Source organism: Sapajus apella, unplaced genomic scaffold (genome assembly GCF_009761245.1).
Source record: "Sapajus apella isolate SASKATOON/1434 unplaced genomic scaffold, GSC_monkey_1.0 scaffold93, whole genome shotgun sequence".
Lineage (NCBI taxonomy): Eukaryota > Metazoa > Chordata > Mammalia > Primates > Cebidae > Sapajus > Sapajus apella.
Genome location: NW_022437033.1, coordinates 7,546,220 through 7,565,562, shown reverse-complemented (window position 1 = coordinate 7,565,562; position 19,343 = coordinate 7,546,220). Strand labels below are relative to the sequence as shown.

The 19,343-nt window shown below is 39.0% G+C and overlaps 1 protein-coding gene across 4 annotated transcripts in view; it reads right to left on the bottom strand.

Moving 5' to 3' along the window:
• The window catches only part of AFF2 (AF4/FMR2 family member 2), a 497,371-nt gene that overhangs the window by 178,549 nt on the left and 299,479 nt on the right, over nucleotides 1–19,343 (bottom strand). For all 4 annotated transcript variants that reach the window (XM_032256130.1, XM_032256129.1, XM_032256131.1 and 1 more), the window contains exon 4: nucleotides 5,816–5,860. In XM_032256130.1, coding sequence (XP_032112021.1) covers nucleotides 5,816–5,860 — 45 coding nt within the window. The remainder of the gene's footprint in view (nucleotides 1–5,815; nucleotides 5,861–19,343) is intronic.

The window sequence follows — 19,343 nt, the reverse complement described above, 5'->3', positions numbered from 1 at the left end:
CATCATCTCTTCCCTGACGTCTCCCCGTTTGACAGGTTCCCATGATTCACTGGCCCAGTCACCTCATTACTCATATTACTCACTCTCCCAGTGACGTCTGTAAAATCATTTAAAATTCACCTCATATACTAGCTGCAAACCCCCAGATTCCACATGAAAATATTTAAACTGCTTGACAAGTTCTAAGTGCATTTGGAAGCACACTGGATGGCTTACCTACACTGTTCACATAATAGTTGTTATAATTAAATGTAGCATCTTTCTTCTGGGTTGGTTTGTGTTTGAGAAAAGAGGAAATGATTACTAGGAGGCAAACAACGGATACTATCTCTTATGAGCTAATTTGGTTCCATGAATAGCTTACGTCACATATGCATGCTACGTATTAAGTCCATTAGTGCTTTGAATTAGCTTCAGAAAAGGTAATACTGTAGATAATTTACCCAGTCAAGGGCATTTTCACCTGTTGACAAATTTACATATTTCCCAGTGCCATTAGGTAAGAACTAGTCATCAGATTAGCAAAGGGCACAATCATTAGTTAATACATTTATTTTACTTCATCAATGTTTACATTAATTATAGTCTAAATTATATTTAGCATTTGTCTTTCTTGGGTGGAACACTATATTATTATTTCAAGAAACTATGATTTTAAAAGTCCACACCCGAATAAGATACATGCTTTCTGAAACATTCCAGAAGGATGCCTATTTAAGACAGCTATATAGAAAATCATTTGCATGAATCCAAGTTGAACATTATTTATACATTAATTTCACAGGATATAAAATCAATTGCCTAATCATTGGTTAAATTTATAAAAGAAATTCTACTGAACAGTGCTTGATTATGCTGTACAGTTACGATAATATAATGAAATTTCCTTTCAGACATAACTGTCTGACCAGTTTTTTTCCATGATCCATTTTGTTCTTACTTGCAAGATGGGCTTTTTCATTTATTTTTCTGTTAAAAAATAAAAATAAAATAACAAACACTGCCCTGTAAATATTTGGTAATCTTTTTCCATGCTAAAACTGTTAACTAAAACACCAACCTAATAAGTAGAATTGCCATAATTTAGAATGCTGTAAACACAGATCATACTGTAATCAAAAAGAGGTGCCCAAGTAGGTGTTTACCAACCTGATCCATATGGCAGGGAGAAATCTGTAAGAAGATACAGTTTATCAAATCAACTTCCCTAAATCCTAGCTAGCAAATTCAGCATCCCTCATAAACACTGAATTACCCTTACAGATGTTTGCCTATGAAATTATCAACTACAGAAGGTGCTTTGGTAGGAGAGACAATCTGTTCAGCATCAAATCTAAAAGAAATGCTCTATCTGCATTTTTGATTCCAGAAAGGATTTAATAGTTTGTTGATTTTTTAAAGTAAATTCTTGCTATGAACAAATAAATCATACTACTGCAGAACAAATAATCATTGAGCATCCATCCTTAGCTAGTAGCATTTAGAGCATGCTGCTCTCCTTGGCTTAACTCTTCCAGAAATGATTAGTCTAGGATCCATAAAACCCCATAGAGCTCAGAAAAGAAGCTGCTGCTGGTTCCCATATTATTACAGATGAGCAGCCTAAGAATCCCTCACATGATCGATGAATTGTAACTGCAAAATGCCATCACTGTGGCCAGAGTTGTTATTATTTTTCGTTTCCGTTTGCACGTGAGGGTAGCTTGACTCTAAAGAGTAAATAGCATGCTTATGGAAGCAAGTGTACAAGCTGGGATGCATTGCACAGATTGCTGCCTTTAAGCTTCTGATTTGTAAAATTCATAATAAGCAGTAATATGCTTGAAAATGAGCAAATACATCTGAATTTGTGTAGCTCATTTTGTGGGAGAAGGTCAGTTTGGTGGAATGTTGTTGCAGGCTGAAGAATTTTAGTTTGTTCAAAAGCCTACTTAAATTATTCTGGCATAACTGAAATATACAAATTGAGGAAAGGACAGAAGCTGAAATGAATTAGTGGTTGAATCCACTATAATGTTAATCATAAAGCAGACTGCAGCCTGTTAAACAAGAATGGATTCAGATAAGCCAACAGGACTAGAAGAATGGATAGCATGACTCCTCAGAGACTTGGAGAACTGTGACCTGAGGCAAATTAATTCACCTCTCTGACTTTCACTCTTTACCATTCTGTAAAGCATGACTAATAATACAATCTTTGAGGGTTGTTGTAAAGGCTCAAAGATATAATGTGCTTACGAACTGTGCCTGGCATGCAACAGACAACACATTACTATTATTAGTACTTTTATTATTAGAAGCAAATTTGCTATTGCTTTATTATTATTTGAAATGAAATTTAAAAATATTAAAGAATGACAAAAAGGAAGACTTAATTTGTAATATCTGTTCAAATTATGTCGGTTTGCTGGTATTCTTAAAGTTGCTAGAAATGTCAGCTACTGTCTGAAGCAATTTTGTTTAATATCCAGAGATTCTCACTCTAGATTTGTGACAGGGTGAGTGAGAGTTGGGTAGAGTGCAAAGATCACTAGATTTAGAAAACAAAGGTCAGATACCATTTTACTTCTGCCGCATACTAGCCCCACCCTGGATTACAGATTATATAACCTCTCTGGACCTTGATTTCATGAAATAATAAGAAACTACCTTACTCCTTATGGCCAAAATAAGACAATGAGGTAAAAATGCTTCTAAAAGCCGTCACCTGCTATAGGAAAATAAGGTTGCCATATCAGGTCAAGTTAGCCTGTTGTAATCTGATTGCATCTGCAAGGGCATGAGGGCAAGAAAAAAATTGCTGGAAGAACAGACAAAGTGGGCTCCAGCATGTTATAGCACTTTGCCCAGGGGAGCAAAGAAAAAAAAGTAGACCCGTTGGTCTGAAGGGGAGCTGAGACCATTGTCAGACAAATGGTGAGAGGGGCTTTCAATATAAACCAACTGACTTGAATTTGGACAGCATTTTGAGAAAGCGGGCCATAACAAAACACATGAGGCAAAAGCATTTCCATTGCCTGGAGGACTGAGGGGCTGAGAGTGGGAAAAGCTGGCTGTGTTGCATTTGGTTAATAAAAGAAGTCTGTCCCCGAGTGAGATGAAGTGGGTTTGCATGTGTCTGCTTGCCAGGCTGTGGAGGGAAAAAAAGGGGATCAGGGAGGTGGGAAAGTTGGGAGAGCAAACGGACTCAGATTTTCATGCTGCAGATGCAAACAATGTGTATAATTTAAATATTCCTTCACTGGAGGTGGGCAGTGAGATGGAGGGAGTAATAATTAACCCATGCTTCTAGATGAAGACACCAAAAAGCAACACAGCTAGGAAATAAGGGAATCTCATGAGCAACTGGAAGCCAGCTCCTCCACTCTGGGGCTAGCGGTCCTTCTTTTGCATAGCTCCCCTCAGTGAGGAGAGATGACCTTGCTTGACCTCTGCTTAGTTTGAGAAGCACTGAGTGGGGCCAGGAGAGGCAGAGAGAAATAGAAAATATACTTTTCCCTAAGAAATAGGCTGGTGGGGAATGAGGGGACCAACTTAGTAAGGAAACCTCCACAGGCTTCTAAGTCCCTCAAAGCAAAAGGAACATGAATGTGTGATTAAAACAAAAGGCCAAACAAGCATTGTGACATGCAATATGGTCTATAAAAATTTAAGAATTCGTCATAAAATTGGGGATGCAAATTTCAGAAAGGTTGTTTTTATTTGAAGCACAGAGAATGAAACATTCATTCTTTAATACAGGAAAGCCCACTCATTAATCGTGTTGTTGAAAAAAAAGAGAATTCTATACAATCTACAGCCCTTTAAGAAAAGAGACATTTCTCTAGATTGTCTTTTAAGAATAACAGGACTTTGGTTATTTTCTCAAAGCATGTTATCTTTTCTGAGCTTGTTAAGGCAACCTGCTTTATTTTTTTTTTTTCCAGTGTAAGTGAAATTCTCATTGTTTCTCTAAGTGGCTCCTTCAGGAGACTGGTGACACCAGCCTCTGCCAGGTAGGTGTTCACCCTACTTCCTGAATTTAGTCACATAACCACCTAGGCTTTCAATTGCGACAAATTAGGTGGAGATTTTGAGATATGCCTGGCATTCCTTTGGGAATTAAGAAAAAGACCGCTGACTTTATTTATGCTTGTGACTTGGGGAAGAAAGGAATAACAAGGTTACTATCTAGAGCAGAGTAAGACATTTCCTTCAATGTTGTTACCTTCTGTTAAGGAAGGCTGTTGACAAATGAGCAAGGATTGAATGTATTTTCCCAATGGGAAAGGAGCAAGCAGCTGCGTTTCCCGGGTGGGTTCCTTCTGTGGCTCTCATAACAGCTGCCTTGTCTCCACCCAAGATATCGGACCCCTCAGACAGATGACTGAAGGATTGCTTGGTTCCTGCCTTACAAAGGTAGTCAGCATAGCCCTAATACAGCAGTCCCCACCCTTTTTAGCACCATGCACTGGTTTCATGGAAGACAATTTTTCACGGGTGAGGGGGTAGGGAGTGGGAGTAGGGGTGGGCAGATAGTTTCGGATGAAACTGTTCCACCTGAGATCAGCAAGCATTACATTCTCATAAAGAACACACGGTACCAGTCCATTGCCTGGGGATTGGGAACACTTGCCTTAATCCATATAGTCTCATCTCTGATCACAGTGATATGACTGACTCATTTCTTTAATAGTCAAGAACAATGTTCTTGGGCTGAAACCGGTGCGCAAATATTCACAACAGGCACACTCCGGTGGCAAGCCAATTCAATGGTAAACAGCTTTTGGCTCTTAACTATTCCTTTGGCTGCATTTTCTCAGGGCTTGCTTCAAACACTGGGCTGCTGAGAAGGCACTTACTGGGAGAGTGGGATCAGGAGGGAGTTGGAGTGACTTTGGTAAGTGAGGAAAGGTAGTGCAGGATTTTCACTGGCACACAGATTATTTTCTTTACCAGATAGAAAGCCTTCATGGTTTTCACATGACTACACTGGTCATCATTTATCAGAATAGCAAGCATTTATATACCACTTGGCAGCCTATAAGGGAGTTAGGGCAGGTATTATTGTCCTCTTTTACAGACAAGGAAAGGAGATTCAGAGACATAAAGTCATCTGTCCAAAGTCACAGAAGTGACAAATGGTAGAGCTGGGACAGGAGCTCATTACCATGACTCCTATTCTTGAGATTCCACATTGCCTTACGATGCCAATGGCCAGAGATAGTAGACAGATACGGTTTTCTGGCTTAACTTTTGTTTTTTCTTTTGGTTTAATTGTTTACTTAAGGGGAGATTATAGCCACTCTTTTCAACTTTGTTCTGCCCCCACGGCATTCACATACATAGATTCACTTCCATAAGTAACATTTCCTAAACATGCCATCATTTTCAAGTCTGTCATCTTCTCCTCCCCTCCCACTCCCGCATCTCTTCCCATCATTATAGGCCACAATCAATCTTGATAACCCTGTTCCATGTAATGCATGGCAGCAGTGAGATTGAGTTGAGATCCCAGAAAGGTAAAAGGCAAAAATTTAGGGTATGGTGCTTGAACAGGGAAAGTTTCCTAAAGGAGGTGGTGAGTCTCTGTCCAAGAAGGATGTAGGAATGTATAGGGCAGAAGCTTAGTGATATTAGAAGACTAGCTTGATTACAAAATGGAAAGAAGGCAGGTAAGAAATGAGACCACTAAATAAGGAGAATGGTCTTGAAGTGGAATGCCAGGATTCCCCATCATGAAACTCCTTGAAACAGAACAGTAATTACTTTAAACAGCTTAAGCAGATAGATTGCTTCATTATTAAAAGGTACAAAAATAAAGGTTTAAACTCACCCGCAAGATTTCTTCAACACAGCTTGGATCACTGGGAAGGCTTACCTGAAACAAAATAAACAGAAAACATTAGGCACAATCTATTTATTTTTCTTGTATAAATAGTTTACTCTGTAGGACAAATTGTAAAGCAAGAAAATCTAGCTATCAATTTTTTCCTATTAAATAGAAAAAAGTAACTGAAAATGACTAATTTTGTTTTACTTTACTGAAGCGGTACGATCACAGTGTATGGCACAGACAGAAAGTGACTCCTTGTTCTGTCACTGATTTGCTTTGAGACACTGACCCATCCCTTCTCCCCTGGGGCTTCTCTTCGCTCACCTATCCAAAGAGAGCTTGATCTCATGATCTTTAAGGCCTCTTTGACCTTCTGGCATAGTTTTGTAGGTTATTTATTAAAAATATGAGGCCCATATAAAACACTTTTGTGATTAAATTGAGTTCTTTTTCAACTTGGGAGTCCAACTAGATGCCTACAAAACAGTAAGGATAACGGCCTGTGTAAATTGCATGCTTGTCTTGGCAGTCAGAGAAAGTCTCAAAATTATTTTCAGTAAATATCATGATCATTTTTCCTAGCGTGACACCTTGCTAATGAATCAAGATTCAAGCCACTAGCAGAAATGTACTGAGGATTTACTCCATGTCAAGCCCATAGCCCTTTTGTGCAGGTGCTTCATAATCAGCGAAAGAAAGAAGTGAAATAACAAAATAAGATACCAGCTACAAGACAGTGCATGATCAGAAACTTGAGAGTCAGACAACTATCTAGAAAAATGTCTGCTGATCACCACGTCATCTGTGCAGGTCTTAGGCATCCCCCAAACATTCCTAACTCCCCTTCACCCTCTCCAGGATTGCAATCTGATCATATCTGCTTCCTGCCTGTTCTGGCAAGAACAGAGGGTCACTCATTCACTGCCTTGATAGATGAAAGCCCAGTCCTGTTAAGAGAGCACTGCTATAACATCTACATGGCCCAGGTTTTTTGCAAGGAGAATTATTTATTCCCCAACAGACTTCAGTACGGACTCAACTATACTTGGAATAATGAAGAATAGACTATAGCACTAGATTTCCTCACCTGTAAAAACTACAAGTTAAACAAGACAGCAAATCTTCAAACAGCATTATAGTCACTTCTGTACATGCATTAATTACAACCAGTATTTACTGAAGACCTTCTACATGTAAAAGTCCCTGCTCCAAGAGGCCTAAGGTCCCAAATAGGAGAGACAGCCTGAAACTGTCACCGATAACGAAGGGCTATCAATTCTAGATGATCCAGTACAGCATCAGGTTACACTTGTTATCTGTGTACTTATTGATAGTATTCCCTTTCCCTCTCAAAAATATCCCAGTTTGGATGACAAATTTATACAGTCATTATTCCAGCAACAATAATATTCTAATACCGAGTAGAAGACACAGTAGAAGAAAAGACTTAAATTGGCCAGGCATACCTTGTAAAGAATCTTAAACACAGGTTTCAGATAGAGAACCACTGGCAATCTGGTGTAGCACAGTTCATTCATTCATTCAACAAATAATTTTTGAGAGCCAAGGACTGTGACACTCGGTGCTAGGCAGAGTAGAATGGGAAGCCAAAGGAGACACAGTTTCCTCACTCATGGAGTTTACAGGCTCAACAGGAAAGTGAATATGAGGAAACACACAGTTAATGCACAACTATAAGCTGTGAGGAAGTACTACAAAGGTGAGCATCCCATGGACACTAGTTGTGCAAAATAAATGGTTTTGTGTCCAAAGAAGTGTGAGAAATGCTGCAACCCATATTGTATCCCCTTTTGGAGACCCATGATGAAAACAAAAAGCTATGAGACACCTGTCTAAGTTTTTTAATAAAGTACCTTCCCAACTTCCTTGAAGTTTTGGGATTTTAGTTTTAAGTTTTTTTTTTTGTTGTAGTTATTTTATTTTTCAATTAATAACTACTGCTATTACACAAAATGAATGTTTACAGAACATACAATTGAAGATGCTGGTCTAACATGTTTATATGATTATACGACTAAACGGGTAATTCTTAACTGCAAATACAATCTCATTCCATTGTTCAGTGCTCCAGAAACTGTATTTTCCAAGAGAATTCTTGAACTTCTAACAAATACATTCCCCAAATACAAAGGTCAAAGGATTATAAGAAAGGCTTAAATCTTCAATATCATTGTTGCATTGTATTAGAGTGGGCAGCCTACGCTAAAAAATGTATGGCCCGGTCTCATGAAAAGGTCTTTGTTCCCTTTTTCCCACAACACATCAGTATTAATTTTTAAATTAAAGCAAAAATATATCTGTGATATGCAGACACAGCAAGAGCAGCTGCTGATGGGTGAAAAGAATTTGGAGGGAGTCTTGGCCCTACCACCTGGGAACAGGACTTAATAACCGTATCCCTCCGAGTTCCAGTTTTTCTAAATGTAAAGAAAAGCAAGGAATAGTAATACCCATCTTTTTTAAATCTCACAGGGTTTCTGTGAGCATCTAGTGAAATAAGTGATGTGAATGTGCTTTGTAACCCGCAAAGCCCCATACAATGAATTAGATTATTACCGCTCGTCCTGTTGTTCTCCCTACTTTTCTTAAGTCCTGTCTTCTCATCTTTTCAAACTAAGATTTGACTCACTCTTGCCAACTGCAAATATCATCTCTACACTTCACAATGTAAATATCCACTTCTTTATGGGACAAAATACTTCAAAAAAGAAAGTGTTGTGGACCCTGGAGCTTTGCAGCAAATCTAATAATGACGGACTATTGGAGTCGGCAGCACTCAGGACAGAGAACTCTAAAGACAAGAGCAGTGAAACAAATATGCATCCACACTCAGTGTTTAGATATTTTTTCTTTAGAAAACACTAAAATCCAACATTTTCATGAAGTCAGTAGTTCCACAAATTCATCTAGCCCAGGCCCGCAGCTGTTTTCTCCGTAAGACAACTACATTTGAGCCGCAAGTGCTTTTCCTTCCTGCAAATGCTTTTTAATTAACCAGCAAATATTTCCTACGTGCCTAGCACAGTGCAAAGCATGGAGAGTTGGTAATACAAATCACTCTGAGTCTCCGCTTCTTTCTCTCAGAGTTAAATGTCTAGATGGGATAGGAAAACAAACAATTAGAAACCCACTGGGACATACATTGTAAGGTAGTCATGACAAGGGTAATAGGATCGCATTCATTCGCCTGTCCGCCTATTCATCAGCTCTCCCATTTATTTCTTTAGACAACAAATCCTGATTGAGCTCACACTGTGCTCAGGATGGTGCCAAGAGGGAGGATTTAAAGACACTGAAGACAACATCATGTCTGCCTTCAAGACTCCACGCATATTGAGGAGACAGCATTTACAGGGAAACAGACAAGACCAAACAGGAGGTCTGATTTAAGTGCCAGGGAAATGGTACCTACCGGGTTCACCGACAGCGCCATGTCAGACAGAAGCTCCCAGCCGTTGAGGTCCCCACCGTAGTCCTCGCTCCACATGGGAGTGAGAGGCCAAGGATTCGACATGACTGAGAAGTAGTGGGGCCACCTGAGGCCACTTCAGTCACTGAGCCCCCTGCGGAGATGCACCAGGGTCACTCTGCACACTGGAAGAAAGCTGAGCTAAGGCTGGGGCTCGGCCCCAAATTCTATTCTCTTGTACTCTCTTTCTCTTTCTCTCCCACAAACACCCACACGTCTTTGCAGTAATTCTGGAGGAGTTACTCGGACAGGTGTGAAAGACAGAGACCGAGGAAGAGAACTAGTGGTGGCACTGGGATTAGAACTGCTGCCCGTTGAGTTGCCAAGCTGCTGCTTAATTCCGGAGGCACCTTCTCCTCTCTTTAAATCCACTCTTGAGTATTCAGATAGTCCACAAAGCGCAAGTTAGCCACTCAGAGCTGCAGCGTCCTTTCTCATTCCCCCTCTCCGCCCCCTCCTCCTGGAGCAGAAAGCAAGCTGCACGACACACAGGGGAGGCTGTGCTCTCACTCCTGGCCCCAGACAACCCTCTTGTGCTGGGCACGAATGTGGTCCTCTGAGGGCCAGGAAAGGGAGGTGCACATCGGGCAGGTGGTGGGTTTACTGAGAACCCTCACAAGTGCCTACCCTCTCTGCATCTGACAGTGCAGGCTGCCACCCCATGTAGCCACAGGGAGACCACGAATGGATTATCTGCCTGGTGATGAACACATATCTTATGAAATAATCAGGGTACCTTTAAATCATCAAATATTCAATTAACCACAGCAACAATAAATGAATTGCATAGGATGTTTTAATCATTCTGGAATTAATCAGTTTGGAGCATTACTTCTTAGCGATTAGGCTAATGCAAGATATCAAAAACACCTTGATTGTGGCATTGAGAGACGTAAGAAGCAGCCATCACTAATAGAAAACATGGAGATTAATGTAAAACATTAATAGAATAATGATCATCACATGGTTAATCCAGAGGAGCTTAATGAATGCCTCTGAGTATGTTATTACTAAGGCATTGTGAGGGAAGAGAGGTCATTTTTTTTCCCATAAAATCATCCTGAGGGTGGTCCTACAATACCTGGCAATCAAAATCCACTAGTCTAGGTATATTCCACCTTGACAAATGCTTTCTCAAAGTGAAACTTAAAAACAGAAATTTAATTGCAAATTAAATAACTGGGTCCAATATCCAATATCCACAACAGATACTGATGGCAGCTTCCAAACTAATTCCGTTTGTACTTTCATTAACAAACTTCCCCATTTATTCCCGTGATTGATTTATGGTACACAGACATCCCCTAACACAGAATTACTAATAAAATAAAGACCTAGGTTATGATATTGTACTATCAGATGAGTTTTCAATCTTTTATAAAATTTGTAATTCCCATCATTGGTAATTTGTAAAAACAGAGGACAGCAGCCTCTGAAGTTCTTATTTGCATGCATTATGAAATCCCTTATGTCTCTATCCTGGGAGTCCCAGTTTTCCAAAATGAATTTGGAAAACTACAAACTCAGTTCACATTAGGATCTGTCTGTCTCTTGCTTCTTGCCTCACCTTAACTGTCCCTATTCTAGTTTGTATTCATGAGTATATGATTAAACTGGAACAGTTAATATTGCATAAGCTGTAGACAGAAGTCCTCGGGTAATATAACTTTAATCAAAACAAAAACAATTTCACAACAGTTACATGGTCCAGATAACTAGCTCATCTTCCAATTTCATTTTAATACAGCAAAAATTCTGGGCATCCAAAGAGGTGGTGTTTACTTTAAAATACTGCTTCTGGCCAAATTTTAAGTAAGTCTCATGGTGAAAATACTTCATGCAAAACAAGCTAATATGCACCAAAAAAAAAAAAAAAAGAACAAAAAGTAGAGCATGAAGATCAAAAGAATTTAACATGTCTTTTTAGCAAAGTGCAGAAAAATGACCCTTTGTTTGGAAGCATACATGAACATAAAACTAAAAGGTAACCATGAACTTTTATTGCTTTGAGCAAACGAATGAGATAATTTACTATATTTTCTAGGGCCTTCAAGTGGCAGTGGAAAGAGCCTGGTCTTTGAAGCTCCATAGAACTGGATTTCAATCCCAGCTCTGAAGTGTAACTTGCTTTATGACCTTGGGCAAGCCACTTACACTTCTCTGAGCCTCTGTATCCCTATCTGTGTAAGAGAAAAAATTTAAGAATCCACTTCTAGGATTTTTGTGAGGTTGAAGTGAAGTATATAAAAAGTACCTTAGCCTAGTAGGGGGTGCATGTTGTCTCCACCAGCACTTTGTATACTAAGTTCTCTCAAAGGTCCTTAGAAAGGTGTCAGCACTCTGAGCCTTGGAACCACTGAGGAGCTAGTTTGGTCACCGTGTAAACTGGCTCCCATGATATCTTATGGAAGTTGCTAATAACTAAATCCTATTCAGGAGCCCAGTGTGTAAAATGTCTCAGGCTGCTTCTCCATCTGCTGGCTCTCACTAACGGTGAAAAAGGAGGCTGGAGATGGAACTTGAGTGGGTATGACAACGGAGATAAGAGAGAGTGGGGATGAGAAGGGTGGAGGAGGGGTGGATGACACGCTTCATTATGAGGACATCTCTTCACTGATTATATTAGGTATGGGCATCCGTGGAATGCATATGCAGAAAGACCCATCATCAGCTGAGAGTACCTAATGGCAGATGGAATTTCAAGTGAAGAGTACTTAATTCAGTGGGCTCTGAATAGCCATTAGCTCACTGTTCATTTATTTGCTCTAATAACTAGTTTCTACAGAAGAGTGAGCTATAAAACGGGTTGAGGGGGAGTGAGGGTATGTTGCCATCTTAGAGAAAAACAAGGTAAACATGTAGAAATATTACTGTTAGAAATCAATAACCTATCTGGAAGCACCTTGCTGCCTGGCCCACATTCCCCCAAGGATGCCCTGCCTCAATTCCCCTGGGCTAGCCAGAGAGGTCATTCTAGTTGCTACTGCTGCAGCTACCCAGACTCATGCCCCAGCTGAGGAGGGTCTTTGAGCCTAGTTTCACAGGGTCAGATCTCTAAGTTACAGGGTCTCTAGGCTTCTTGCCATGATTCCATCATTCTGGGCTCAGACTCGAGCTGTCTCCTCCTACTTCTCTTTGCCAGCCTCCAAGACTCTGACCTCACTTGCTTGCCCCGTCTTGCCTATGCTCTTCCTGACCTTCTTTCTTCTTTTGATGCCTGCCCTATAATCCACAGATCTTCTGGCCCTCGTCCTTTCCTTTTGAAATTCCTAGGTAAGCAGCAAACTCCTCAGGAACTGCAGGGTAACCACTTCTCTCCCAAAGTTCTAGCACTGCAACCAAAGACAATTTAGGATAAAAATCTAGATTCCACTTAATCCCTATTTACTGTACTCCTATTAATGTTAATGACTGCCTTGTGTGCAGGGCCATAATAATCTCTCATAATAAAAGAGAAGACTGCAAAACTAGAGATGTACCAACTGGAGTGAATGAATACATCATTTAAATGTGTAAAAAAGGTATATCAGGAGGCAAGTTCACCTTTGAATTCTATCAACTAAAAAGTAAATGTTACAGGCTTTAAAGTTGTAGTATACTCTTGACCTCTTCAATGATCATAGCACACTCTCATAATACAGAGAAAGTAAACAAGTGCAAAGCAGGCATCTCACTTTCAGATAACAAATCTTATAAAGTGTGAAAAAACCTGACGGGAAATAGTACTTATGTGTCCAAGCTCTACCACAAATTAGCTGTGTAATATGGGACAATCTACTTCCTCACTCGCCAGCCTGTGGCCTAAACAGCCTATACAGCAAAGGCATGGGAGTATATTACAATTACCCAGTGTTTTGTATTTCACATAACAGTACAAAAATAATGAGGGATACATACAATATTAACAACTTTTTCTTTTATCAATAAGGGCATTACAAAACAAAATCAACCACTGGCACTATTATTTTATTAAAAAAAAATTATAACATCCAAAAGGTTAATCAGGCATAATTTCAGAATAAAGGCCAGCTTGTTCAAAATACAGAGCAGTTAAATTTATGCTAACAACAACACACATCATTATCTTATATTTCCTATGTTGTCACAGAATAACAACACCTTCACTTTGGACTGGTCACTAGGTTATGGGATCTTTCAGACATTTTTTGGATTCAATTTTATTAACACCCTACTTTATTCTATCCTATTTTATGTATTTTGCCATATGTAATAGTCATTTTGCTAGGAGGCCACACTCCACATAGTGTGGCATATTATCTATCACATATCATGTATTCCAAAGCCAAACATGAATTCTTAAAGTGTGTATAGAAACAAGCATGAGGTCCCAAAAGCCTAGAAGAAAAAGTGCTTCCAGGAAAAAGTGGCCATTGATAAGGATGAGGCTGCAGAATAGGCCATTGGCTTTAGCAATTTCTAGGTCATTGGTACCCTTGGTCAAAGCTGTTTCAGCAGCATAGTGGGGATGTAAACCTGATTGCCTATTGAAGAGAGAGTGGAAGGGGCAGAAGTGGAGAGAGTGAATAAAAATTCCTAATGTGAAAGGGAGTAGAGAAATGGAATAGGAAGTGGTGATGTGGGGTCAAGGTTTTTGTCTGGTTTTGTTTTTATAAGAGGGACGATATTAAGACATATTTATATACTTGATGCACACAGAACTCAGTGAAGAGGGGAAAAGTGTTGCAAAAGAGAAGGTGGATGATTATAAAAGCAAAGTCCTTGAGAAGGAGTGAGTGGATCAGGACACAACTGAAGAGGTTGGCCTGAAATAGGAGCATGGACACTTCTGGATGCTTCTTCCATTGTAACAGGAGGGAAGGCAGAGTGCCTAGGTACATAAGCAGCTGGGTTGGAGAAATTAAAGATAAGAAGATGAAATGGTACTTGTCTGATTGTGCCTTATTTTTCTCTTATGAAATATGTGACAAGGTCATCAGCTGAGAGTGGGCTGTGGTTATTGGAAATTGGAAGAGAAAGAAAAGGTTGGAACAGTTGTCTTGGAAAACAGAAACATGGACCATAGACTTGCTAGGGAAATATAATAGAAGGGACAAGGAGGCGGGGTTGGGGGGTGGGAAGAAGGGAGTTGGAGGCCAAGTAGCTCTGACGATTTGGACAAAGGTGACACTGCTCCTCACTATTAGCCTCTGCACTTGCCAACACTAATTATCCACAGTTCACAATTCTCCAACTGCTCTAATTTAGAAGAGGTTTCATTCTGACTGCAATAGCAGAAAGTGCAGGAGTAGGACTAATGACCAGGACTCCACAGTAGTGACTCCTGTAATATTATCCAGAAGGCCAGATGAAACTAAGCCCTGGGCTAAATATAAGCCCCAAGGCTTGAGGATTTCCTCTGGGCCTAACTGAGTGCTACTCTGTCTCTTTGGGGGCAGAGAGAACTCGATTAACTCATGTCCTCCTGAGAAAAGTCATTCCTATAGAACACTGGAAGGAGTTTCTGAATTGTTTAAAGAAGAGCTATTTTTAATCATTGAAATGTTTTGTATTCAAGCAAGCATTTTACACATTTAATATGTGATTGCTATCATGAAGTATTTTAAAATATAATTATCTTTTATATGTCTTGGATTGACAAGCTCTTCAAATCATTTATGGTTTCTAAGATACAAGGACTTCCTCATGGGAAAAAAAAAGTGGGAGTTCAGGGTTTTCTGGTAGTTTCTGAAGGCATTGCCAAGGGCATATTATGGGGTCTTAAATTAAGTTCCATAACCTCATTTAGAAAAGAAGCTTTTAAATATGTATCTTTCACTCTTATTTTTGAAAATATTTTAGAAAAAATGGTCTTACTGTGACATTCACAATTCCTCACCCTAAAGAAACCACAATGGTCTTCTTATAAATAAATAGCTAATGATTAAAACGTCTGTTTGAAAACTGAAAACTCAGATTTCAGTTTTCCCTTTAACTAAATTCCACTTAAAGCAATGTAAATGGAATAGACTTTATAAATTGTATCCACAGATGTCCTCAATAAAAATGCGACAACAGAATGCGCTTGATAGAAAGTGGCTACACTTTCAGACTAACCTCTAACAAACGCGGCGCCTTATTGAGTACACTGCACACTTAGGCTGGTCTTAATTGCCAGTGGATGACACAGAAATTCCGCAGAAACAGAGTTACAATTGCTCTTCTTTGACAGTGATGATCCAAAAGAACAAGCCATGTGCATGGGAACTGAATCCTTGCCAGCGCCCCTATTATTTATAACTCTAATTAAAACACTTTTATCTATTAATGCCAAGTGACACAGCTAAATATATTCAGGAAAGTTCACATTTTTCTGTACTTCTGAAATCTCTTAGATCTGCGCCCACTTACATGTGGTTTAACTGCTCACTAAAATGAAATGATAGCTAAGAATAACTTACTTTTATTAGATTTATAAATCTCATTAATTAATTCTACATCTCCAGTGGTGTAGAGACCAAACTCAAACGCAAGATCTAATTAAAGAGAAGTAAAAAAAATGTTAAGAAACAACGCTGAGATTGAAACACAGAAGTAACTGTTTAGCCTCAAATTAATGAGGCGCTATGCTAAGCAAGCATGTCCATTAATCCCTAATGAGGATTTTAAACACATTAAAACTTTCTAATACAAAATGTTTGCCTTCCTTTTATCCAATAACAAATAAGCCAATAATTTTCTGGCTCTAAATGACACTATTAACTGTCACGGCATGTTTTATTTGACAAACCCTCCATTCAAATACTGTAAAACCAATTAATTGGCCTGCTGTGAAATGTGTTTCTTGATAGCTTTTATGTGATTTTCTTTTCTTCTCAAAGAAATGTAAATGGGAGGTCAATGTAGGTGCCTGGTTTTGCTTAAAAAATATGCCACAGTAGCTATAGGTTGTCTACTTGGTTTACATTTCAAATGAATTGAAAGAAAAGCTCCATTTTCAGGTCATCAATCTCAGATTGGTCTCCTGATAAGTAAACTGTGTCAGAGCAATAGTTTGATTACCATGATGATGGTCTGATATTTGAGAAGTGAGTGTTGGCAAAATTACCATTTTCTTTCATTATAAATAATGATTTGCAGGCGTGGTCCTTATCTTCCCTGCTGTGTTAAGTGACCTGGCTTTGTTATCTATCTCTGGCTATATCAAGCCTCTTCCAAAATGCACCTGGCATGTATGTCCAGGAAATCACTTAATAAAATTGGAGCTTATTCCTGATGCTTTTTATTTGAAAACATCACAATTTGTTATACTTCTTGTTGGCAGGAAAATCAATAGAACAAACATAAGAAGTTTGTTTCTTAAACTTCCCCTGGGCCTTACTTAGTATCTTCTGTTAGCTGGAGAGATGGCCCCAAGGCCCTGTCTGTCCACCATTTACAGGACACTTTGATATTCTTGGCTCATGGAAGGGCATGGCACTTTTCCAGAAAATCACTCTGCAAAAACCGAACCCTGAAATAGACATAGTGTGTGTCATAAAGGTTCTGTGACATTAAGCGTGGGCCAGCTCTGTGGAGCATCTCGAGCTCATTGAATTTTATGTTGAAGACCAAAGAAGGAGTGATACATGGTGTACCATGGTTTATGAAGCCTAACGGTCTATGCCAATTAACGTGGACAGCATATACCCAGCACCAATGATCCTATCTTGTCTCACATCCACATGAAAACAAGGTATTGATTATTTGTGAGTTGTGGAAATATGTAGGATTAACAGATACCTGGCAGGCATTTATAATTTCAGGTACAAGCACAACAAATTACTGATCAAATAAATTCTTCATGAAATAACCAAACCTACTCTTGACCAGAATCAATGTGTTAAAGTACTTCTAAATTTGGGATTTGGAAAATCTGTTCATGTAAAGTAAATAATCCCAAATGACAAATATGCATTGCACCCTCACAAAGCACAGTGCAGTGAGCTAAGCATTATGTGAAATGGAGTACATGATAAATAATGGCTGTCCACAGGGAGTGCTATGGCTTGAATGTTTGTCCTTTCAAAAACTCATGTTGAAATTTAATTACCATTGTAACCGTATTCAGAAGTGGGGCCCTTTGGGATGATTAGGATATGGGGGTTCTGCCCTCATGAATGGATTAATGCCATTATCACGAGAGTGGGTTCCTGATAAAAGGACAAGTTTGGCACTCTGTTGTCTCTGCCTCTCTCTCTCTCTCTCCTCCACCCCAACTTTTTCCATGTGATGCCTTCCACCATGTTATAATATAGAAAGAAGGCCTGTGCCAGATGCTGAAATCTTGATATTGGAATTCTCAGTTTCTAAAACTGGGAGCCAATAAATTTCTGTTCGTTATAAATTACCCAGTCTCAGGTATTCTGTCACAGAGGCACAAAACAGACTAAGACAGGGAGCGTATACTATAGATGAGTAGACAAGACCTGCATATCTAAAGTGAGGAATTACAGTGAATTAGCAGATATCTTTTTTGATCCCTAAATGAGGCACATTGGCATAAAAAAAATCTTTCAGTGGGTACCAAAAGCAGCTTGCATGATGTGATTTACATGGCCAAATATGGGAATTTCTAGAATATCAATTTATGGGGAGAATGAATTGAAATCAGGGCTATCCTGAAAATCCGTTTATGTGGTGATCCTATCTTAAAAACCTATATGCATGCCTCTGACAATAACTTTAATAGAAAGTCACAAAAGAAAAAAAAAACTGTACATGGATCTGGGTGGTCAAGCAAGGAAGTGAGACATGACCTTAACTTTGAATAAGAGAACAAATTCAGATAGAGAGTGATTTTCACATTTGGAAAAGATAGAAAGTAGTTTCCTGAAAGCACCTTATTTTTGTCATAGTCAAATGTAATTGGCTAAGAACAGAAAATGTGGTAGATTAATCTGAATAGAGTTTCTCTGATTATGGTGGACATCTATATGTAACACTTTGTCCCTGCCGTCATGATTCATTTAGTATTTCATGAAACATTGTTTAATATAGTTTAATTCACTGTCTTGAAAAAACTCTATTGGTTCAGTGACAAATTGCATGACTTTGGGCAAGTCACAGTTTTCCCAGATGTAAAGCAAGAGGGTTGGCTTAGAATCCATTCTTTAAAGTGACTTTTGTCTGTTAAGCCTATCAATCTGTGGTCCAAAAGCAGATTAATTTGAAAGATTCAACTTGTGTTAGCTAATCTCTAGTTAGTAGAAGTCTCTAATCTAAAATTAAAAGCTATACATTTCACAGGTACAGAACCTGTATGATCTACAGAAGTAAAAATGTATTTTCATAATGAAAACAGATGATAGGCAACGTACTACAGTGGAAGCATTAAAATGTAGACAGTTCCATTTTTAATATCAGAGCTATGATATTGACAATTAGATGTCATTTTCAAAAATAATGTGTTGGCCCCAAAGCCAAAGTATCTCAATTATGTGAGAGCTTCACATTAAGTAAGAGGTTATTACTAAATGGTAGTGAAAATATAATGTATACTTGGCTAAGTCAATAAACTTGAAGCCGAAACATGTAGAAATGACTCTGTTTGAAAAGATTATTTTGGAAAAAAACATAATTGTTCCTAACTCTTCCATTTTAATCAAGATTTGGCAATAAGCTGAGACCATCCGACTTCAAGTGTTCTTGCGACCTTTTCAACTGTCAGGCCAGACAGATTTTTATCTTATGTGAATCAACCCAAAGCCTCAAAGGTGCAGTGCCAGGGCATGAATCCATTTCGCTAGACAGTCATTGAAATTATAATTCAAAGTTCAACTTACTTTCGCATTTTTCTACTGCAATACTTTGGCAGCCCAGGGCAGAAAGTCGAAACCTGGTTTCCAATGGAGACTACTTCTAGTGGTTTCTAAATGTTGGCAGCCAGAATTCCTTCTTGTCAAAGAGATCAACAGATGCTGGGATTCATTAATTTACTTTCAATGACTGCTGCTCACTCTTAGGAAGTTTTTCTTCACCTAAGGATGTTGACCTGCTGTAGGACCCCATCAGAAACAGACAGGAAGAGACACTGATATA